Below are 25,576 nucleotides of genomic sequence, written 5' to 3'. Positions count from 1 at the left end.
TACAAACGTTAGCAAGGACGTTCATATCGCCATTATACTGAATCAACAGCCAGGTGCAACCTAGCTAACGGGTGAAGAACACAAACAACAGAATCACTAACTAACTTACTTTTAATGTGCCAGAACTATACACTTCAATTCAATTCAATTCAATTTTATTTATAGTATCAATTCATAACAAGAATTATCTCAAGACACTTTACAGATAGACCACACTCCGGAATTTACAAGGACCCAACAGTTCTAGTTTCCTCCAGAGCAAGCAACAGTGCGACAGTGCGACAGTGGCGAGGAAAAACTTCCTTTTAGGCAGAAACCTCGGTCAGACCCAGGCTCTTGGTAGGCGGTGTCTGACGGGCCGGTTGGGGTTAGAATGAAGGCAATAACAAAAATAGAAAATACAACCAATACAACAACAGGCTTAAATGACCAACTGATTATCCTAGGGACAGCTAGTCCCATTTTCTTTTCCGCTCACGGTGTGAGTCGCGTTTCCGCGCTATTCTCCGACATGCACTCACAATCACATCTGATAGACAACCTTTAGTACAACACTAAAGTAACGAGCCAATTTTCTAATGAGTAGAAAGTACTGATATTTGTGTTAAAAGGAGTAAAAGTCGCCACAAAAATAAATAGTAAAAGTAAAAATATCTGAAGAATCTACTTAAGTACAGTATTTGTACTTCGTTACTTCCCATCACTGGAATAGTACACATTTTACAAATTCTGCCACGTACATTTAGGAGCACAGCTGTAGTAAGCTGAACAATACATATTTTCATAGTCAAATATGATCAAAACCTATTCTTGCATTCTTTAGGCTAATGGAAAGACTGTGTCTGATCCAGCATGTTGTGAGAAAACACATGAGCACAGAATGTGCAGCCTTTTATCTCTGCATGTGTTCAGAATCTTTGTGGACACCAACATGCTGTGCCGACCTAAAGTAGTTAAACACTACACCATGTCCTTCACATGGAGTTGAAGGCGCAATTGTGTCACAAAACAACTCCTCATCTCTCCCTCCTCCCATTCTACTTCAGGTTAATTTCTACCGCCGGGTGAGATGAGGGATCACGACAGACTGACCGCTGAAGCCTGAAATAAACATGCAAGCCCGAAATAGAGGTATTGATTAATTCATGCATTAATTTGCTGAACAATAGGCAGGGAAACACCAGACAGATTGCAAGTCAATTACAGAAATAGAAGCAGTGTTACAAAACACATGAACCGTAATGCCGGGCTATGGTAGTAAAAAAAGAAATTAGACAGTGAGCTGAGACCATCACTATCGCCACGATCCCACTCAATCCCCAAATGCAGCTGGAGGTCTGATTCCTATCAGTGCCTCTCACGGGTCTGTGACCAATCAATATGTTTAGGGTCCTCTGCACTCGGCTCGGTGCAAGCAAATTAATACACTCAGAAGCAGGAAGGCTGCTCGCTTTCCTTCTGAAAGTAATGAAATTGGCTCAGCTGCAAGTAGATAGGGTGGAGTCGTCTGTATGTATAAAGGATCTGTCCAAGTGTTAGGACCAAGCACGTTTTCTCAGGTTAAAATTGAATGTCAAATAAAAATTGAAAATTGTGTATAAAGTTGGTGGGAAAAGATATTTCAATGTTTACTTTTTGAAAATCGGCAAGCTTACAAGTGCCCATAATTAACAAATCAATAAAAGCTATTTGGGTACGTCTTTTGGGGTTACTCTTAGTGGTAACATTATGACAAAAATAAATCGATCTGCTAGATTTGTGTTGGCTTTCCAATGACCATTATAAAACGTCAGTAGACCAAAATGCCTCTGGACACAATTAGACAGACCTACAACCAATCAGAGAAAGGGAAAATATGATGTTTGAAATTTGAAAATTCATTCCAAGTCATTACTATTAAAAATCCTTACTATGCTTGCCATCGTGTCCCCGGCGCAAGGATGCGCAAGCCAAACATGAAGTCATCACATATTTTGCGTAAAGCGCAAAGGCTGCGCAAATTGTCAGTCATTGTGTGACACCCCCCCCCCCCCCCCCCATATGAGATAATCAGTTGTGATTGACCTGACCAGGGCCTGGCCAGCTGAAAAATCTGCCTGAACGGGAAGAGGACGAGACATCTGCCAGAGCAAATAAAACGTGAGTTTGCACATTTGTCGGGTTCCCAGGCTAGTTATAACTGTAGTTTAGCTTTAAAATTTAGCCCACTAAACGGAAAAGGTGTGACCAAGTAAAAAGTGAAAAGGAAAAAAAAGTAAATGTCAGTTTTGGAAATGAAAAAAAATCATGTTGTCAAACCTTAAAATTTGCAAAAAAACACCTTAACAAATTGCATGTTAAGTCTTTGTTTTTTCCATGACAGGAACATTGAAAAATACAGATCAATAATTGGAAATCATTGTAGTTCATTTTTTTCTGTTTGGGAGTGTAAAACGAGAGATCACTCTGTAGTTTCATGATACAGGATCACGTATCTCCAATCCACTCACTTTATCTCACTGGTTGAAAATGGTCTATATGTTGGGCTTAAGTTTATCGAGATACATTCAAAACTTGTATTTATTGTACTGTAGGCTCCTGGTACAGATAATTTAATATGGAATGAGCTCCAATCTGTCAATAGACACGTGGGTGGGTGTTTGCTTACCTTGATGACGACTGTATCCTTTTAACAACTCAGAGGTGACATGCAACCAGAGTGGAGACTGGAGATACATAACAGCCGGGAAACGTCTCAATGGGTTTGTTATGTTCACTCTTCACGTCTCCACATCGCACTGGGTGAGACAAATAAATGCAAACAATTATTATCACCATACTCTTTTCTATTTTCTGTCCTTGAGTGCCTGCCTAGACTTTATTTAGAGGCAAAAAGAGTGTGTCCGAGTGTGAATGTGAATATGCCATACGTCATGCGTGTCAATCTCAGATGATAAAAGTCTATTCACTATTGCTCCCTCAATTAGTCTCTTTGTTGTGGTAATCACACTCCCAGCATCTGGGCCTCATATTATCCCCTCATTTAGCTACAACTCCTAATCATCTTTCCCTGGCTGTTTTTAGCCTGTCAGTTTAAGCACACATCAACACTGAGGTGTAATGTGCTGCCTTTTTAAACATCACTGACAAATGTTATAACTTTGTATAAATCAGGCAATTGTACGCTGCAGTTTCTCCCTCAGACCGCGTATGTGTTACACCGTTTTTTTTCCCAATTAGTAACACACTAAAATTACATGAATAGCACTATTTAAACTCACACAGAGAAAAACTAAGTAAACACATTTTCTGCTTTACCCACCTTTTGCAATTTAAAATGGCACTTTTTAAATGCACTGAACGCAGTTCTCTGCATAAGACACAACAATGTGACAAAGTTTGCCATTTCAAAACACTGCCATTCCAAATGACACTACATGAGCTGATTGGCCAATATATGTGTCACCTGGCCAAACACCTCAATGGTTAATTGTTACCATCTCAGTCAGGAAGTAAGCACTATGAAAAGACCACAGGTGAGTGCCTTTTGGTCACAACAACAATGAAGACCCAGCTGTGCGGCCTAATTATTTTTGTTGACTCTTTTTTTCTACACATTTTTTTGCAATTTTCTTTTTCAGTTTACTGTTTTTTTTCTGAGCATATCTTTATTCAGCCCAATGTAAATATATCTGCTGTGCATATGTTGCACTGATTTGTTTGGTGAAATATAAAAAAAAAAGTCCAACAGCATGTGTGTGTATCTGCAAAATATTTCTGTGCATGTGAACAATCTGAGGAATTTTCTACAATTTGAACTATTTTTGTATTATGGCAAAGCATATTAAAGATGAGTGCTTTTCAACAGTGTGTAGTTGGTTAGCAATATAAAGAAACCGCATTGTTCATGTGTCACAGTGTAGAACTAGACACTCTTAGTGTATTATTGCACAATATTATAAGTTGAAATGTTATTAAAATTGTATTTGCTCCAACGTACAGTAACTCTAATTAGATGCTTACTATAGAAACAGGCTTTAGGCCAGAAACACAGATGACAGACTCGCTAACGTTCCTAATCCCGGATACAGTAGAATTGTTGCTTTGGATTGTTAGTCCTGAACAGGGATTTTTTTTTTCTGACGTAACCAGTGATGTTGTGGAGGCTAAACGCACGTAAACGCCGTTTATGCACCTCTCAAAATTTGGAAATGGCGTTTACCCACCTCCAAAGTGCGTTTATCCACCTCTGAATAGCCTATCGTCCAAAAGTCATTCTAAATTAAGCTTATGTCGTTTTAGTTTCATATTGTTCATTATTAGTTTCATAGGTTGTCAAACCTAAGTTTATCACATTGCGCTGCATTACTGTAAGTGTTGACCAATCTCTTGCGGTGTTTGGTGTGTGTTGTCCCCAACATCGCCTTCCAGGCAGCGCTGCCTGGAAGGTACTACGATTGGGCAGTGGTTGGTTGCCTTGAAGTCACGGTCGCAGCGCTGCCTGCAAGGCGACGTTGGGGGCTTTAAACATCAAGCAGGAAGCAGCAGACTTTTTTTAAGCGCCGCCAAGACAGCAGCCTTCCTCCTGATGCCAGCAAACGGTCTCAGAAAGAAGCCCAAAGTGAGTGAGCTCGGAAAACAGGACTCAACTTAATGTTTTTGAGGTTAATTTGGTTAATGGCAGATTCATGCCACTGACTCAAAAAGCCACGGCACTGATTAGGTTAGCCTACCCCTTTCAGACAGGAAGTTGCAGGTCACCTAGCTACTTTTTCCCATTAGTGAAATTCAGGATATATTGTCTGATAAATAACTGGATGTTATTTCATTCTCTGGCCACTGAAAGTTAGTGACAAGAAGCTCCCTTTGCTAGTCAGCTAGCTAGTTATTGTTGTCGCTCTAGCTGTTGCGGTTTCGCGGGTACGGTAAACGTTTCTATGGTAACAGCGAGTTGGACCAATCAGAAACGTTGCTGTTACGCTTAGGAGTGTGGGTAATGTAGTTTTTCTACGTAAGATAGTGGCTAATTGTATAAACTGAATACTGATTGTGTGACCTAATGAGGGAACAACCAGGGATAAATGACCTATATGACCTATAGCAATGTCATCAGGATACACCGGTATGCCGTGGCCCACCTTATTGGCGATCGCGTCCTGATCCACCTGATCACAGAATTTATAATTTACCCACCTCTTTTTTTACCACTACACCTCTCTCTCTCTCTCTATGAACTCTGCAAACATCACTAAACTGCCACACCCAGTTGCCCAGACTAGTGAGAGCACACACACACTAAGTCAACAGTTAACACGTTTCACAGAAATATGTGGACAGGGCGGCCTAAAGCTCACCTGGTAGAGCGCGCTCCCCAGGTTTCGAATCTGACCTGAGGCCCTTAGGTGCATGTCATAACCCCTCTCTCTCCCCCATTTCCTGTCTCTCATCAGCTGTTCTAAAATAAAAAAAGGAAAAAAACTAAAAAGATCTTTAAAAAAAAAATATATATATATATATATATATATATATATATATATTTTAATATATACACACACACAAACACACACACAGTATATACATAGACAGTGTAGACAAATGTGGAATGGGAAAATAGGTTGTGTTCGGCTGCACCCAAAGAATGAATACATAAGACATTTTCTTTGGTAGTGTTGTTCCCTGCATGCAACACGGCAATAAAAACTGACATTGAGTAAAAGCATTGTGCTGTCTGGCAGGGCAGTGAAGATAAATTAGGTGCTGGGAGTCTAGCCCAATGGATGCCTGCATATTGTGTTTGACTCCTTTAATAAAAGATAAAGTTCTCATTTTGATTGTACATGATCAACATCATCAAACTAAGGCATTCATCTACATACAGTCAAGTACAGTTTGTATTCAGAAGTACATCTGATCCATGCAGAAATTAAAGAATTAGCCCTGCTTTCTTCCATTCAGTTGAAGGAAACATTAATCTCATGCAGTATTATGCACTGTTCAATTCAAAACTATTACTATCCACAATTTCTACAAATTCCACATTTACACAGACTACATTTAAAAAATCCACCAGCTGCTATTAAGAGATAAAGCATTACTGTTGCAATTAAACATTATCAATCTTTGAAAGGATTTAAAGATATAAAATGGTGCATGCAGTGTGTCTTTATGCTGTTTGCAAAAAAAACAGAGCTCCTTCTACTTTGCCTGGAACATTAACTTTCTCAATAAGCACCCTCCAGAGTTTCCATGAAAACCTTCTCCGCAGGAGCTTTCATGTCAATTTAAAACCCTCCTTTGCTCGCTCATTAAAAGATGTGACGGGCAGAATAAGAGGCACCAATCTGACATTTCCTGCTACACAACCCAATTAACTAATAAGGCAATAATATAAGACAATTAATTGTTTGCTCAAGTCTAAAGCTAAGTGTTTACTTCATTCTCACGCCTCAAACCTCTTGTTTGTCTACAGGAGGTAAAGAATCTCTAACTTGAACTAGCTACCTGGTGGCCAGATGATGCAGATCATTAAATGTTAACAATAATAAGGATGAATAATTTATCAGGGGAAGATGACACAGACATGTTATATTGTATTTTGGTTCTGAATCACAATGAGTACCACATTCACAGCACTCTCTAGAGGTACTTTGAGCAAATGAGAGCTTTTACGGTATAAAACTGTAGCGAGATCAGCAAGACTTAATTAAATTCAGAAATCAATGACATGAGTCATGTTAAAATTAAAATAAAAAACTGAAAGAAATTTCTGCAAAATTGTTCTGAATCATCAGCAGGAATGAGCTGGATATAACAGATATTTTCAGGGTTTTAACAACCTCTGTTGCCTTTATTTAAAACAGGCGGAGTTATACAAATTAAGGAAGTAAGGCATTATTAAAGCATCTGAAATCAATTTTTTTTTCATCTGAGACAAGTCAAGACCAGCTTCAGGTCACGAAATGAGAAATATACGCAAGTAGGTGGGGTCAGAACAGGTAAGCTATAAGTAATTGATCAAACTGCCTGTGGAAGTAAGTCTAGCACTGGTGAGTCAAAAACCACAAATTAAAAACTTTCTTCAGAAGTAACTGTGAGATTAGAGATGCTAATGATCTTTATTGTCACTGCACGCATTTGTTCAATTAACTCTGATGGAGCAATCCAATTTGCAGCATTAAAATAACGTTATATGTATTAGGTTTCCATTGCCGTCATCCAGAAAACTGAATAGAGCAGATGTGGGCAGGCTTACATTTAAAAACTCCTGCTTGGGGAGCAGCCCCAACAGGCTATTCACCCCTAAATCTGCATAAATTGCCCTGTGGACCAGATTACGTTCAAACCAACCAGTTTGTGGAAATATAATCATCTCTCCCCCTCTCTGTATGACACCTGCTCATTTGAAAGCAAATTCTCTTTGATTTTATGAAGCAGTAGTTTGATAAAGGGCCAGTAAAATGCACGGCCGTTCTGCTCTCTCCCTGCGTCTCTAATTAAGATCCTAGTGCTGTAGCGCTAATGATAATTCACAGGTGTCTGCTGCCTACCAGTCACCATGGCAACCTCAAGATATGCCATCTAATCTGTAACAGACACATTTTTTCCCCACCTCTTATCAGGTCTGATAAATCTGGACAAACAATGCTTCGTGTGACATCCAACAATCAATTTCTATTAGTCCCATGAAATCGTATGAAGTACAATTCCAAAGAAATGCTTTCCCATCAGCTCCCGTACCTTGATCATGAAGCAGAATGTGGCCATCACATCGACACACAGAAAAAGAGTTACCCTGCCAAATGGCACCCCGCACCAGAACTCCAGGATCCAGCAAAGTCTCAAGGACTTCACGGCTCTCAACATCCTGCTGGAAACAGAGGGAGGCACAGAGGCCACTCAGCTCACCAACGGCTGCAAACTGGCTAGCAGGATGTCCACCAGAGACATCCCAGTCTGTGTTAAATTCCTCCACGCTTGCCTCAGTGCTGTCCTCTGATAGCAAGATGGTGTTGCTTATCCACGTAGTCAAGTTCATAGTCATAGCTTAAAGCTGACAGCCATTTTTACGTTTTCCTCTCTGTTTACATTTGAAAACCCGAACCAGCCAGCCTAGCAGAGTCAGCAGGATAATGGTAAGATGATTTCTCCATCCCTATCCTGATGAGCGTCTCGTAGTCATGAGATTGCTTCAGAGATGGTCTTGCTAGTTGGAGGTCTTCTTAACCTTCTTAACCCTAACCTTTTCCTTGGTTTAACTCTGATGTTTACACGGGCCAGGCAGGATTTCTGCTGTAGACCCTTTGCACGTGATGGCATGCTCTACTCACGCAAATTATGAACGCCATGACAGACGGCAGAAGAGCTATGCTGTAGACGGAGGCAAGCCAAACGCGTACGTGTTCATTCGTGTTCTCACATACAATCTGTTGGTAATACTCACCTCCACAAGCACGTGTATGTATTGCCTTTCTGTTTAAAATGACTGATAAATAATAATAATAATAATAATAATAATAGTGATAATTTAAAAAAAGTATCCTCAACCAGCTAGCTGCCGTGCTAACCAGCTGTTCCAACAGGTCAACCCGATAATGACCCACCCACAGCTAACTATTGTTGGTCACTCACTGACCAACACACCACAAAAAATAAAAAAAGCCGTTCCCTTGTTCATTTACCTTAACACACATACAAAAAAAATTGGTTAAATCAAAGATGACATGGCACAGAAACTAGCTTTAAAAAGGCCAAAAAAAATGAGTTAAATGCAGGTCTGCGGAGGCCCTACCCCGGCTAGCCTAGCCGACCAGCTAGCTGCAGCTAGCTTTGGACTGCTCGGTAGCTGCTGCCCATCGCGTCGTAATATCCACTGGTCAAATCTTAACATAGGCTACACAGCAAATATAATCCCGGATAAGAAGATGGCTAGACGTTACAATTATGTATGGTTACTACTGATTAGGGCTGCACAATTAATCAAATTTGAATCACAATTTTGGCTTCAAAGAACTTACAAAGAATTGGTAAGCGTTCAGACTTTTTAAGGCTTTGAGATCAGCACCAGTGTATGGGGATACTCCGTTTACGTGTTACAGATCATGGACGGGCCATGTACCGTCAAATCTCGGGTGAGAACCTCCTTCCCTCATCCAGGGCATTGAAAATGGGTCGTGGATGGGTATTCCAGCATGACAATGACCCAAAACACACTGCCAAGGCAACAAAGGAGTTGCTCAAGAAGAAGCGCATTAAGGTCCTGGTGTGGCCTAGCCAGTCTCCAGACCTCAATCCCATAGAAACTCTGGAGGGTGCTGAAGGTTTATGGTGTCAAACATTAGCCTGTGTGCTAAGCTAAGCTACCCTACTACTGGCAGTAGCTTCATTTATACTACAGACATAAGAGTGGTGATTTTGGAGTCAAATGCAAGATGGATTTTTAAATTAGTAATTGTTTTCGTTTTTTTTCTTTCCTTGTGTATCAAAAAGGCACTACAATTCATATCTTGTTGTGCAACCCTTTTTTGTAGAATACCAAACAAACCTTTTAAAATTGAAATATGGGATATTGTTTTTTTTTCCCCGTAAAGCTGTGAAAAGGAAAGACATATGAAGAAGAAAGAATCACTTGTGATTTTGTTAAGGATGTTGACACTCTGTTGGAAGAGATGAATAATTTGCTGCAGAAAAGTACCTCAATATCATCTTAATATAACAAGATATTAGGAAGGAAAGAAGCCCTGTCTACAGAATGTTGATTACTAGTTAATGAAACTGCTGTCATTTCCTTTCACCCAGTTTATTGTTTTTCTGTTCAAATCAATAGGTGGCCTTTTCCTGTCCTTTATCAGTGACAAATCAGGGAAGACAAATGCATACAATATTTTCAATCATTGCACCTCCTCCATCACTACAGCAATGTTAAGGTAAATGAAAAAGGTGGGAAATCACAATGACTATGGACTCTTTTGTTTCAATATAGCCTAATGCCTCACCTTTATCAGTTAATATTTCAATTATACAACCAATAACATCTTCTGATATTATCTTAAATGAGGGCCAGTGTGACTGTATTAAACTCTTTGCATGTCTGACTGTGGTGATAAAGGACTGAATTAACACATGATTGTAGCTGACATTTCACTAAGCCTAAATGTTGTCATGCCTGTCAAACCTCAAAATTATTAAGCAAATTGTTTTGGGGGAAATCAGCCTTTTAAAAGAAAGCCATTATTACTGATTTACTGTTTAGACTTTGTAATGTACAGTAGCCCCATTTACATTAAGAGCTGTTTACTAGCAACATATAGTCAACATACAAAACAAATGTAAGATAATATAATAAAATATACACAGTACTGTGCAAAAGTCCGGACCTCCTACATGGAAACAAGGTGACTCAACTGCACAAAAACATAGTCTGAGGTATATTAATGTTGTATTTATTCGCTCCAGAGCTCCAGGAAGCCAGCCACAGCGGTAGCTGTTTAGTTTTCTAATCAGCAATACATATAACAATTTCTGATCAACTCATATCAATTGCATGCTTAAATAACATACTGGTTAAAGCCCCGCCCATTTCAAGACAACCCAACCCACTTTCGGGTTAAATTCCGTCCACTTCCGGGTTAGGCCCCGCCTAGTCCGAGTACAGATACGGATACAGATAGTTCATGTGGTAAACAGATACAGATACAGATACAGATACAGATAATGCTGTACTTGCTCATCCCTAATGTTTAGCCACAACCCGGCTGCAACCCGGCTACATACACCGCCAGATGATGGTCCTTACAGGAGCCATGAGGATGACAGTTAAGTCAGGCACTAAAACAACTAGATGTAGAAAAAAAAAGATTGTAATTAAACACTCCCGAGGAACAAGCGTTTCCTGGGTTAAAGTATTTTGTTTCTGCCGCGAAGTAAACTCCACTCCTTGTGTTTTATGTTGACATCACATTGTGCTATTTCATATCAGCTCACTTTTTATTGCATATTAAAGTCACAATTAATTTTTTTGGCACTGCTGGCCAAGTGGCACTACCCATGGTATTGAAAGGGAAAAACGTCACCTCTGCTTTTTTCACAAATTGCACCCTGGCTGTGCGCCTGGACAGCAGACTGATTATTCCAGAAACAGCAGTAATCATTCATGACGTGGTGTACAGTATGAACGTTAATGTGATCACTTTATGGATGAGAAACACAGCCTATATTCCTTTATTTACGCTACATTGTAAGACTGGGTAAACCCCGCCCACTATGCCGGCAATATGACTTCGCCCTGCAGCTCGGTCTGGAAACCTGCACGTTTAATTCTCTTGCTTCAGTTCACAATTTTGCGGGAACCAATCACCAACTGGCTTATCTACCTGGTGCGCTATTGGTGGGTATAACACCATGACGATAGAGAAGCGACCAAGCAGCTTCTTGTTTACATTCAACATAGTGGCCACCGAACGCCACCGAAGCGCAGCAACCCGTTGATGCCGCTGTCGCTTTCACGTCACCCGGATCTTTGATGTGATTGGTTGAAGGACTATCCAATTGCGTACAAAGTCATTTTGAACTATGCCTGTTGGTCACGCTTCTTGTGCAAAGAAAATACAGAGCAGACTCCCCAGACCAAAGCTCAATCTCAAATTTATTGAGCTTGGCTTGGTCTGGTGAAAGCCAGACTGCTATATTGCAGTAACGACAGAAAAACTGTTCTTCAGCCACAACAACTCCAAGCTTCCTGAATGAAAGCTGTCAATCGAGTTAAACTAAGGAGGTTCGTGGTGGTGGGATTGCCTTGAAAGTAACCAGGGGAGGGCCAGTGCCTCATTGGTTTCCACCATTAAAATGTCAAAAGTCAGTTTCTTTCAGGCAGAAATTAACTTTGCGAGCAGAGTTTACCTGCAAGAGCGTGTATGCCCTCCTCTGCTCCTGGCGCTATAGTAACACTGCAGACGCTTGCGGGTGCGTGGTGGCTGCTCTGTGTAATGCACGCATGCGCCATTCTTTGCCTATGTTAAGTTTCACGCTCGCACATGCCTGGTCACTCAATTGTTGAATTTCTGCACGAAGAGCGATATCTGCACATGTGAAATGATAAAATTTGTTTGTGGAGCATGTTTGTTGAGATATGACAATCCTGAGGCCATACACAGCGTGCGGCAATGATACTGGATTGCAATTTACACACGCGCACACACACACACACACACACACACAATTCCTTTACTCAGCGAACTACTCTGCTCTGTGGTTGCCATAGTAATCCCAAAGCCAATTACAGCCCTAAACCTTCCCTCCCTCAATTCAAGGAAGCAGGCGCTAGAAATTGAGCCAATCTTAATTTGCCCTACAGAGTACAGGTTTTCATTGTTGCTGCCACGTCACACCCAGAACCTGCACCCATTCTCCCAGTCCCCTAGCATCCACTTTGTTTCCCCCCCCCCCATCCTCCACCCTACTCAGGAGGACAGCATAATAAATCAATTTACAAGCTGGGAGAGACATCCGGCAGAGGATGGAAATGAAGAACGGCAGATGAGGGATATTGGAAAACATTTTCTTGTCGCCACAGTAAGCGGGTGTAGGCAGTGGCATAGTCTTGTGAGCAGCTGGCACAGGAAATCTAATAGTGTTTTTGTGTGTCGATGAATTGGGAACGAAGAGGATCTGTATGAGTCTCTTTGTGTGGGATCCTGAATTATAAATAGTCAAAATGTTTGACAAGTCTGGGTACAGTGGTTTTGGATCTGGACCTAGTCCAATGTGTATGGAAAAAAACCCAGTAAAATCTCTTTTTATTGCATTTTCACAAATAGAATAAAGCTTTGACAAATCTGAAACTATGTTTTTAAGAATCTTTAGCCTCTCATGGATAATTTAGTCCAGATTTGGTAAGTCTAGGTATAATGGGATCAAATAGGATTAGTCAATAAGCAGCTAGCTAAGTTATGGTTCCCTGCGGAATCGGAGGCTGGGAATCGGAAGCTAACTTCAGCTTTGAAGTTTCCCTTGTATTTCCCCTTAACTGCCGAATTGGAAGCCAACTTCAGCGTCGTGACTGACACTGAGGCTATAACGTTATTTTTTTTCTTCTTCAAGACAAAGTTATCTGCTTTCTCACGAATACAGAAAAACAAATCTCACAACGGAGGTGAATATTATGGCACGACGTCCCTTAAAAACCAAACATGTAGCTAGCTTACGTCAACGTTACTGGGTTAACGTTGGCTGTGTTTGGCAAGTTAGCTAGCTACAAAAAATGCAGTTCTGTTACATCATGTCACACAATCTCAAAACAATAAATGATCTGCCTTACTGGTTAGTAACGTTAGATCGATGTCGCAGTTTCACAACAACGAGGTGTCTGGTAAACTTAAATCTTTCACGGCTGAACTTGACAACCGTCCACACAGTTAAAATCCAGAACAGCCACAACCGCGATGCTCTTTAAGAGACGTAGCTAGAGTAAGGAGCTTTTTATCTGTTCTCACAATGTTTTCCTTGGAGATTAAAAGAAACTCATATTTTGAAACGTTTTGCTTTATTTTGAACATTACTAACTACTTGCTAGCCAATCTAAAAAATATTCGCTTCCCAGTGGGCATTGCTAGCTAGCTCTTTGTAAACCAACAGGTGACACGCCTCGAGCTGATTAAAGCCAAAAAACGCACAGATAGACAGTTAAAGAAATGGCCCAACAGATCCCGCTGCTCTGGATGTGTCACTCCCCGATGTGAGTCAAGTGCAGATTTGAGTCACGCATGCGTCACTTTGCAACTAGTAGCCCACAAGATGCTAACGAGAGACTTTTGAGATATCAATACATAATAAAAATGGACCTACTTAACGAAGTTAGCAATCGAACACAAGAAAGGCTGTCAGTTGAATGGCATTTTGAGCTAACGTTAGCAATCAAACAATCATATATAGCTAAAACGTTTCTGACATGGGTACAAGCGGCCGAAATGGGTTTCCTCAGGAGGGTGGCTGGCGTCTCCCTTAGAGATAGGGTGAGAAGCTCAGTCATCCGAGAGGAGCTCAGAGTAGAGCCGCTGCTCCTTCGCGTTGAAAGGAGCCAGTTGAGGTGGTTCGGGCATCTGGTAAGGATGCCTCCTGGGCGCCTCCCTAGGGAGGTGTTCCAGGCACGTCCAGCTGGGAGGAGACCTCGGGGAAGACCCAGGACTAGGTGGAGGGATTATTTCTCCAACCTGGCCTGGGAACGCCTCGGGATCCCCCAGTCGGAGCTGGTTAATGTGGCTCGGGAAAGGGAAGTTTGGGGTCCCCTACTGGAGCTGCTGCCCCCGCGACCCGATACCGGATAAGCGGATGAAGATGGATGGATGGATGGTTTCTGACATGACTGCTAGCTTAGCTACAAGCTAGCAATCAAACATAACAAAGGATGTCAGTTGAATGGCGTTTTGTGCTTTACGTTAGCAATTAAACAATCATAGATAGCTGAAACGTTTTGAAATGATTTCCATCTTTTGTTATTGTTTATTATTTCACAAATTTCAGTATGACATGTTAGGCCATAAACCGTTTAAATCTGAGCATGAGACTCAAATCTTAAGTCAAGTACAGTAGTACTAAGCAACAGTAAGTCGCGTGGATATGACACAGTCGTTAGCCTATTGTTACAAAAACATCTGCTACGGAGCCATAACGAGAGGTACAAGGTAATGGAGCCTTTTATACATTGTAATGTTTCTTTATAAATGTTCAAAAGACAAATAGAGTCTTTAAACGCTTCAGATGTAAAGTTTTTTGCTGTCAAAGTGACGTCAAAATGAATGACAGTCAATGGAATGCTAACGGCAGGTGATGGCTTGTAGCATCAATCTGGCGCCATAGGAGGTACGCGTTGTGGAGAGAGGCTTACCCCTTGAAGGCGTGCGTGCACGCTTCCGGGTTCTGTACTGTAGTCCAGAGTAGACTGAAATATCGCAACAACTTTAGTGGCTGTGTGCCTGATATTTAGCACAGAAATTGTTGTAAAAGAATCACTGAATTTGGTGATCCTCTGTCTTTTCGTCTAGCTAGTCTTTTCATCTAACTGCATTAAAACAATTTCACCATGCTTGATACTTATATGTTAATAGGTTTATGATTAAGTACCTGCAAACCCAATGGCATTCCCATCAGCATCAGCTGTAGTTTGTGTTTATTGCTAATTAGCTAATGTTAGCATGCTAACACGCTATGCTAAAAGGTGAATATGGTAAACAAACACCTGCTTAATGCTTTTAATGCGTTCCATTTAACTCAGAACTCGAAGCTGGAGCCGGGAATGACGTTGCACCTGAGTTGAATGCATTTCCAAACAAGGTGGATTTCACTGTGGGGTTGGCCATAATCAGGTTAGCCATTGTTTGCAATATCAATTGATAACAACGCATTAGACTGTTTTTTGTGCATAAAAACACCTTAACAATATGTTCACAGGTAGACGTTGGACAGTAGCTCACTGTTTAAGAATCATTTAATAAGACACAAAGAAAGCAGATGTGCTAATAAGTTGTCTATTACTACAGCTTTCACTACTGTTGATGCACAGAGCAGCCATGGATTACGAGGTTGGCTTGCTCTGGGCTGGTACTGTGAGGTTCTCCGACTTCCCACCTCAGAAATCCAACTTCTGTGTTTCTGACTTAGAACTCCGAAATTCTGACTTCTGAGTACAAATGGAACACAAAGTTTGTCTTCTGATTTAGCTCAAAGCTCTGCTCATCCTAAAGTATAGCCTCACAGACTGGATGGCTGTAGAATCTTGTTTTAACACTTGGTGGAAGTGGAACAAGCTGTAAACACATTTACTTTTACACATTAAGTTACTCTTTTTTTTTTTAAACGATGTTGATGAGAGCAGTAAGAGTAAAATAAAACTTTAAAATCATGGGCATTAAAACCAAAACAACAAGCTTAAAGACCCTGAAGGTTTCTGTAACGCTAAAAGAAACTGCAGATTTAATACACGCGACTAGTTTCACTTTATACATTTGAGCTGCATTTGAGCTACTTGAAAAGGACAAATAAACATGCAGAGGCATAGAATATGTGACATTGGCAGCAGTCATTACCGTTTCCCTGGTGTGTTTGCTCATATCTCCATAGGCCTCCTACGCACTTCCTCTCCAAACATGCAGCTCCAAGACTGACTCCTCCCTGAGGCTAATGGTGATGGTGCAGTACCTGCTAATTACAGACAGCATGGCAGAGATGAGATGTTTAATATCGCCGTTTGGGTTTGGTGTTAATAAGAAGAGGGACAGCGGCCAAAAAGGACTGGAGGGCTGAAAACTCTGTTAGATATGGGATTTAAAGTGGGAAGACGTCATTAACAAAATTTGGGGGTTAGTCTGAGGGAGGGACAGTGTCACATTACTGTGGTGAATCAAGTAATTAGAAAGACAGAAAGGACAGAGGCAGAGCAGAGATGAGATGAGATGAGGTGAGGTGATGCAATCCTGACAGAAAATGTTGGGAATTTACTCAAAGTCAAGCACATCTTCATCTCTTATTCATGGTAAATGTCTGCATAGTTGCCTCAATTTAAACACTAAAAAGCTAACCTGCACTTTACACTTTTACACTTTTAACCGTTACAAGTTAAAGCAAGTACCTTAAAGTAACTTGGAACGATTATTGATGTGAGCTTATCAACAAATAAATACAGATGCAATCTGTTATTCTTAATGTCTTAATAATGTCTTGATTGATGACACTATCTTATAGCTATCTTATAGTGTGTTTTAGGATTTGGTCTTGGTTTGGAAACCTAATTGAATAAGCTGATAAAGGTGACCAATAACATTATAGGCGGACAAAAGTTGGCACCTCTAGACATTTTTATTGTGTCTAGCAGAAATAAACTAAATTGCCAGTGATACTACCCAATAAAAAAAGGTTTCCGTAAGAGCGGTGATATTAAATCTCTGAGTGAAAATCATTTAAATGTATCTTTTAGCAGGCGCAATAAAACCACTTAATTTGCATCCTCTGATGTTACCAGTAGGATAAACCATATTTGTTTTGTCGTAATTTCTTTTTCTTTTTACTTCTTTTAATTTGTTTTTATCCATTGCTGTAACTTATTGTTTTAACTGGTATTGCATAATGTAATTTCTTGTTAATGTCTGTTCATGATTTTTTGGAACCATGGGGCCTTATTTCAGGAAAAATATGTACGTTAGTAATTGGGGAGAGACAAATACTTTATTGATCCTGTTGGAATTGAGCCATGAATTACACATATGATGTTGATAATTTAGCAATTGAGAAAAAGTCTGTCGTAAAACTGTTGAAGTATAAGACTGTGAACATGTTATTATTAGAAATATTCACCCCAAAGTCTGTAAGTGACGTCTTGCTGAATGCCTGTGTGTTTGGTACCAGGATGCACATTTACTCACACAAGCAATAGGTTTTTCTCCTGTTTGTCTGTTTTTTTTGTTCTGTTTCTTCTTTCTTTTGCTTCTTGGCTGACAAAAAGACCCTGGATAAAACATACCTGGTAAGATAACATTATGAGTTGTGGAACATAGCGAAGCTAACAAGCTATCGAGCAAGTTATCAAGCAAGCTATCGAGCAAGCTATCGAGCAAGCCGAGCAGCTGACTACCATCTGCCCACATCTGATGAAAAGTACCCTGAAACAGTAATACTGCTTATATTCATAGAAAAAGAAATAAACATACAAAAAAAAATTGGAACACATCATAATCAATGTAGTAACAAACATTTGGATTCATTTCATTCCTGTAAATTTGGATAGGCATTGCAGTGGCTAACATGCCACTGTAGAAACCTCTACAAAAGCTTTAAAAGCAAAAAAGTTTAAAAAAATATTTTCTACTTTTTACTGTACTTTATTGACACAAATATCATCACCTCATCTAGGTAGGTGCACTGATGAACTGTAAATCAATAACAACATAAGCAGATATGTTGGGGAACTTTTCCTTTAATTAAAGTTTTTCACATCCATTAACACAGCAGTGGTTGTAGCATTACAATAAAAAGGTTTCTACCTTTACTGACCAGTCACAACAAGAACAAACAAACAGAACAGCAACTGCACATGGAAACCAGCTTCCATCAGAAAGAAATTAAAGATTTCAGTATCAAGTAACGGACGGGCACTTTTCAGTTTCATTTTTCAGAGAGAACCTGTCAAGACAGGAAGACTTGAGGGACACTTCAGCATACGGTATGTACAGCATATTCAACAAAGTTGACCACCACTCTCAATCTCCGTCTCTTTCTAATGCACACGCACACATACACAAACACACACAAGTACTCGCACTTTACTCAATTCTCATTTTAAATGTCATCAGTCAGGCCTTTCTACCCTTTGTTTAATTAAACAGCTATTGAGTGCAGGCATACAAGGACTGATTTCCACCAGCAGGCTAAATAAAAAGTTATCCTCTGTGGATCAAACAAAAGTCAACCAAATTAACCAACCTTGTTTTTAACCACACAATCCGCGTGATCCGAGTGTGGTGCGGTTTATTGAATGAATTGCCATAACATTTGGTACACATATTCATGATCCTCAAAGCTTTTAGTGGTCACCTGACATTTAATTTAGCACCACCAACAGGTCAATATTGTCTAAGACTTCTGTATGTCACTTTTAAAAGAATAGTTTGCTAAGTCACGACGCTGGTTGCTACTAGCACGCAACTCCCCATAGAACCACAATTTATCATTGTTACATTTTGTTTTGTGTTGAAATTAAAAACTGCAATATAACACATTAATTAATCAGCTTTAGAGGGACTGGTAGGCGTATTGTTTTCACTTACTTCTGAATCAGCTAAGCTAGCTGTTTCACGATGTCTTCCATCTTTACGCTAAGCTAATTTTATCACCTGCTGGCTCTAGCTCAGTATTTACGTAGCTTACAGAGTTGAGGGTGGTATATTCTCATTTAATTCTTGGCAAAAAATCAAGGTTTACCCATTCCGTGAAATCAACCACATAAATTTTCCTTTAGTTTTAGCTACACTTTAAATTGATGCTAGGGCTAACATGCTAATGATAGCAGGACACTAAACTTACTTTGACTAATGAAAGTAGAAATAAAAACAGAGAATAACCCCTTTTTAGGAATAAGGTAGCAAGTTATCTTCACATTTTTAATCTATCCAATAACTTTGAGTTAGTGTGTTTACATTTTAGGAAAACAAAAAAACGTTTTATGACTACCTCAAAAATGCATTTAAGTGGTTTTATCACTGCTTCATGACCAATATATTGATGTTAGATAGAAGCCTCTAGTAGGAGAGCGGGAAGAAATCTATACAGTATCGATCTTTTATAATATACGTGTGAGTTGGTCAGTTTACTTGCTTGACAATGCGATTTTACAGCAATAAAATTTGAAGTGAGATGAACAAACTAAGAAATGTATCTTGTTATATAAAACAGATGTTGACAAAGTTTCATAAGTTTCATAATTTGAAATTGGGAAAAAGTAGAAGTTGGAAAAAAGGTAATAAATTGCAATATACCGCAGAATATCGCAATATGTTTAAAATCGCAATAATAATGTCTCGTGACATAAGTATTGTGATGATATCGTATTGGGAGGCGTCTTTTGACTCCCACCCTTATCCTCCAGCTGGGCTCACAATCCACCACAAAAGCAATACAAAGTGCACTAACTAATTCAATAAGTCCCTTGCTCATGACAGCAAAAAGTGAAAATTTGTGGTGCTGTTGTTAAATGTCTTTGGTTTCTGCCTTTTCTGAAACCATTCAGAGACAGGAATGCAACATTGGTTGCTTGTTAAAGATTTGTAATCTTTAGGCAAAAGAAAGAAAGTCAAAGATTTTTTTTTTTAAAGCGCAAAAGTGTAACTGTTTTCAGATATCTTCAGATATGCTATAAGGTTCTATTCAGACACGTGGCCCAACTTTCCACCATTTGCAGAATATGAATCTGTAACAAGTCTTGGCTTGAAGTAGTATAATTGTTTATTGTTTTTTTCCTCCTGCATTTCTATTAAATGATAAGCATCATGAAAACAGTAAAAGAAATTAGTCAGTTAAAAAAAATAGGACAAAGTTTGCAGAACACATTGCCTATGTTTCAGATGTATTATTTTAAACATTTGTGTCAGCAGCAAATCCTCATCTAGAATCAGAGCACAAGGCGACCCACCACTGCACAATATGAATCCACTGAAAGTTATTACTGACACTACTGAAGTATGTTAATCATGCTTGAAGAACCCTCAGAAAGGGATTGGTAACAACAGGGCTTAGTACAATTTAGGAAGCTTCAGTAGAAAATACAATAACTCTACAAGCAGGCACTGTATGTTTGCAACAGGGGTTACAACAGTTTACTGACTTTCACACTATAACAAAGCCAACCAGCAGTGTCACTGTATATAACGGATATAGAGCACATCAAGAACAGTGCTACAAGTGAGCTACAAACACCAGGTGAGAGTAATCCTCTCAGAAGTAAAGTGGGGCAGTGTGTACGACACCTCAGTAATTAGCATCACTCTGATGCCTCGGACTGTAGTCGCTCTTCTCCGAGGCAAGAACTGCTGTTCACATCAAAACACAGTATTGTATTTCTTATTTCAATTTTGACATTTCCACCTCTTCCCCCTGGGCTTCATTAAAGTTAAAACAGACATAATAAAACGCCTCTCATCAGCACTGCTCACTCGTTGGTGCATAATTGGCATTGTGCTGACAATTGTAGAAACTAGTAATGTAATGTAGTTATAAACAGTACAAATCCAACACACGTTTCAACACATTCAAAGCATTTTAACAAAATACCTACATGTCTTACATAGAAAATCAACTACTTTGGATAAAATCTCATGCTAATCAAAGCACACATACTCTTTCTCTCTCCTCTCTATCACACACACACACACACACACACACACACACACAGACACACACAGACACACACACGCACACAGTAAGGCTTTCGGGTTTCATAAAACTTTGAGCATGTCATGCAAACATCGGTATGTCAGTGATATATTCATGCCATGCAGGTGCTCTGTTCTTCTTATATGAGACATTTAATAAATTGACATGCATGTATTTGTCCACTGCCAATTCTTTTACAAAAGCAGCAGCCTGGTTGCATAAATTGAGGACTATTCTGCTTACATGACGGATGTGTTTAATTTGATTACACAGTGTAAAAGTGTGACTTTTAATCGTCTTGATTTTTGTCCCACCGCTGTCAAAATGAACCAAAAAGCAGTGGAATTTGTTAAAGGCTATTCTTTAGGTGCAACATCAAAACAACTGTTAGTAAGACAGATTTGACTGAAGCTGTGTTACCGACTAAAAACATTCGTCTGAGTTGTTCTTGGAATTGAGAATCTGTGCAGAATAACACAGAGGTATCGCCAACGGGTCTGAATGCAGAGTGAAGATGTGTCGAGAGCTTGTTGCCTAGTTGCACAGGATTTAATCAAGGTGTCCACACTGGATAGGGGCATGCCTGACACACTGCAGCTGGAACGTCCAAAACACGTCCTTCAAAAGGCTCAAGGGATTTTAACCAAACAGCAATTAAGTACATATTAAATAATTATTATTATTTTTAGTTGTTTAAGAGAAACTTCAACACTACACCTTTTACTTTAACATTCAAATGTACTAAATTACAGACAAAATGTTGCGATTTTGGCAGCACGTTACTGCAGTTCTACTTTGTGTTATTAACAATATACCTAGACAGATATAATCGGATAATGGCATTCATAGGACTTTGCATTTTTGATGTGCATGTAAATGTGGCTATTGTGGCTTGTCTGTTTGTCCCTCGCCCTCCTCTGTAGGAGTGGGCCATGGCAACTGGGATCAAAGGGTCATTTGCACATTAGAATGTATTGCCACTTCAAAGCACTGATTTACAAAAGCATCTTTGTGCGGAACACACGATGTAGGTAATGTAGAATCACATCCTGTGCTGCTGTGGATTTATGTCACATTTCAATAATAAAACCATGATGGCGAACACAGTCCAGGCAAGGATACCGAGACAGGCTGATGACCAGGTGTTGTCAAACCTTTGAACCTGACCGGGAAGTTGGCTGTCCAGAAAAAAACCTTTCAACTGTTGAATTCATCGGTTGCTGTTGGTGCCGGCTTGGTTTAATGAGCTATCATTATTGGGAAAAAGGAACCAGGCAAGCCTTGACCACTATAAATCCTTCATCCATTCACGTATGCTACATCAAAATGTAAATTTTCGACATTTTTAGATCTCAAATAAAAGGGAAAAAAAGCCTCACTTTCCTTCTAGGAAAATATTTCATTACCTCCACCTTCATTGTAATGTTCATCGTTTTCGTCTACGGGAATAAAAAGAGCAGTTCAAATAGAAACCAGTGCAAGCATCTAATTTAAGTTTCAATCCTTGATTTTTTTGCCTCCCTTTGACCTCCGGGCCCTGTGGCTTTAAACCTCTGAGAGCAGCTTGGGTAATGGCACCTCTCGCTCTCCCAGCAGGGTGTCCCTCTTGAGGCTGGTGCCTTTGTTGACCACCTTGAACTTCACTAACAGGTTCTTCACCTGAAGCAAGCTTATGGAGTCAAAGAAGAAGTCTTCGTTAAAGACTGGGTTGCGGCTGTTCTTGATGATGTTGCTCCTTTGCTTCTGCAGCTTGCCCGGGTTCAGGTAGACAGACACACAGCAGTTAATGCTCTTGATGTCAAAGTGCTTGTCGTAAAGACTCTCCGCCACCAGGACCCGGATGAGCAGACGGGAGGTGCTGGAGTCGTAATTGGCGCTGATCCTCACCGTCCCGCCTTTGTGGAGGTTGATGGTGTGCTCCCGATGGAGCCCGTGGTCCGACGCTCCGGCACCGTGCAATGAGGGCACGTGGAGCCGTCGCTGGATGTTGGGGCTGGGCTCAGCAGAGCTGCACTCATCGGTGGAGAGGGAGCTGTGGCGAGCGAACGTCCGCTTGACTTTCCCGACTTTGGCTTGTGTCTCATGGGTGAAGATCTTGAGCAGGGAGGCGGAGCGGGAGAGCAGGGGAGAGCTGAAGGGAGAGGACTCAGCTGACGAGCAGGTGTCACTTTCCCCTCCGCTGAAGTACCGATACGGATTCATGTGAGAAGTGTTGAAGTCACCTGGGTTCAGGTGGTTTCCCCCTTCGCTGCTTCTCCCCTGGGTCTTCCTCTGGGTGTTTGGGGAGGTGACAGGACTGGTAACTTCGCAGTGGAAAAGTGACTCTTTACGGCGAGTGTGGGGGCTTTCCTTCAGGGTTGCAAAGCCATAAGGTGTTTGAGTCTTGGGTACGTAAGGCAGGGACATTGCTGTCTGCGACCCAGGGTCTGCATTGGTGTCTCCAACATCATCGGCACTCTCTATCTGAATAATGTGCCGGTTGGCTGCTCTCAGCAAGTTTTTGGTGTCTCCTGCGATCTTGGATACCAGGCGTGGACTTCTTGGGCTGCTGATCTTCTTCCCACTACCGATAATTTGCTCTGAAGTTGAGGGTTGGAGTCCTTCTTTGGGCTTTACATTGTGAATGTCAGGTTCTGGGGGGCCACTGACCAGCTTTGGAGGAATGAAAAAGTCTGGGATCTTGTCAGGGGTGAGAACGTTGCTGTAGGCGGCGCCTTTCTTGTCTCCGTTTTCCCCCTGACGCAGCACGCCGGTCTCCACCGACCCACGGATCTTATCAAGAACCCACATGGTCCCACAAGACAGTGGGGTGAGTGGGCGTGTGATGTAGATGCAGTCAGGTTTGTCTGCAATTAATAACACACGGGGGAAGGGATAAATGATCAGAGGATGGTTACTCTACAGGGAGCAGAGAGATAAAAATAACACCTGGTGTAGCTCTGATGATGCAGATAAGCCTTAAGCATCAAAACAATTAAAACTAATTAAAAAAAAGAAGGAAATATTGCACTACAGCATACTAAACTTTTGGAGCTATTGACTACAGACGCTGTAGTTATTTAAGAAAAACTCTCCCTTGAATTGCAGTTCATTTCCTTGGCTTATTGCATTTTAGGGCAAGGGAACTAACAGCCAACACGTAGAATCAATAGGCAGGCAGAAGAGTGAAGTCTTTGAACAGACAAATATATGATACACAATATTTACAAAGAATGAAACAGGCATACTTGTGTTAGACAGCAGAGGCTTCATTGATTGGTGGTGGAAATACAGTCAGTCTAGGAATTGACTGACAACAAAGGGTACTATTTGTTTTTATTTTAAAGGACCAAATTTGAAGTCACATTCTTTATTGTATCATTTACATTTGTGTTGTATTGACATTAAATATTTATGGCCCCTTATCGTTTGCATTTTTTTCTTTTAACTAACAAAAAACAGATCTAATTCTGGCTTTTACTTCAACTATATTAGGCCAGGTGGAGATAAGAAAGAGAGAAAAAAATGTATTGTCGATTTTGCGATTTAAATAATAATAATAATAATAATAATAATAATAATAATAATAATAATAATAATAATAATGTTTCTAGGATTAATTAATCCAATTGGCTAAAACCAAAAACCTGATAGTTAAATGTATAAAAGTTGAAGAAAAATATTTAATAAAAGTTACAAGCAATTCAACAGGTGCGATGCTTCCTCCGGTTGCGCACCAGTCCGTTTTCCAAAACCTCTCAAACCCGTTGTCTTCGTGTAGTCTGAGGGTAACACACTGCTTCTGTCTGCAAAAAAAAAAAATAATAATAATAATATAGGCTACTCACCGCACTTGCTCCGTCAGTAACAGGTGTCTTGTCCCCGGGTAAGCCTGTGCGCTCCGCGGCGCTGCTCTGCGCACTCCCAGTCTCAGCTCCGGAGCTCCTGTTGTCCTGTGTGCGTTTTATTAACGGCACTGGGCTGCAGCTGACCAATGAGATCAAACTGTGCGCTTCCGTGTTTCCCAGCAAAACTAACCCGAAAACACACTGGATCCATACCAGAGGCGGATGAATATTCCAGGTGGGTTTAACATTTTTAACCAGGACAGTCACAGCTCCATCTCATGATGTTTTATGGGAATATTTGTCGTGTAGCATACTTAATATAATAACGACATAATAGAATAAGGACATCACTGCCACTCTGCTTTACTCAACTTGTTTTCTTAATATATTTTAATTGATTTAACTCTATTGCATCTCAATCATTCAGCATAACATGAAATTCTCTCTTTAAAATCAAGCTTTCTCCTAAAGACATGAACACCATTAAAGTGAAGAAGAGACGTGACACTTTGTTGTTTTTTTAACTCAAAACTCATCAAAAAAGACACACTATGGCACCGACAACACACAGCTTTTGAGTGTCAGGAAATCATTATGTATATTAAGACAGTTTGACTTGGAAAAGCACATGCAGCTGAGCAGACAATGCTGCGTGGAGCATATGCACCTGTATGGTTTAACTCAATTTAGTTTTTTCTCTGCTTTCCTCTGTCTGTCTTTTGGTTTCAAGTTAGGCAATGGTTATGGTTATGGTTAGGGTTAGGGTTAGGGTTAGGGTAGGGTTATGGTTAGGTGCCTTGAAGTCAATGGTCGCAACGCTGCCTGGAGGGAGACGTTGGAGACTTAAAACACCATCCATC

General features: G+C 40.4%; 1 protein-coding gene and 1 long non-coding RNA gene across 2 annotated transcripts; one reads left to right on the top strand and one right to left on the bottom strand.

Moving 5' to 3' along the window:
• The first annotated feature begins 4,391 nt into the window (after positions 1–4,391).
• LOC116695148 (uncharacterized) lies at positions 4,392–25,576 on the top strand. Its single transcript, XR_004333364.1, has 3 exons — positions 4,392–4,443; positions 6,292–6,293; positions 25,497–25,576. It is a non-coding gene; the product is annotated as an uncharacterized LOC116695148 (long non-coding RNA).
• On the bottom strand, positions 19,713–24,854 carry LOC116695134 (C2 calcium-dependent domain-containing protein 4C). The gene is made up of 2 exons (XM_032525220.1): positions 24,717–24,854; positions 19,713–23,735 (listed from the first exon to the last, which is right to left on the bottom strand). Exon 2 carries the CDS (start codon positions 23,677–23,679, stop codon positions 22,435–22,437), a length of 1,245 nt encoding a protein of 414 aa, XP_032381111.1. The 5' UTR covers positions 23,680–23,735; positions 24,717–24,854; the 3' UTR covers positions 19,713–22,434.

Source organism: Etheostoma spectabile, chromosome 9 (assembly GCF_008692095.1).
Source record: "Etheostoma spectabile isolate EspeVRDwgs_2016 chromosome 9, UIUC_Espe_1.0, whole genome shotgun sequence".
In the NCBI taxonomy this organism is placed as follows: domain Eukaryota; kingdom Metazoa; phylum Chordata; class Actinopteri; order Perciformes; family Percidae; genus Etheostoma; species Etheostoma spectabile.
The sequence above is the reverse complement of the archived record's forward strand: the minus strand, read 5'-3'. Positions and strand labels throughout refer to the sequence as shown.

Bases quoted from the DNA above. Each gene is read 5' to 3' on its own strand.
- LOC116695134 (XM_032525220.1), bottom strand. From the start codon at position 23,679: ATGTGGGTTCTTGATAAGATCCGTGGGTCGGTGGAGACCGGCGTGCTG.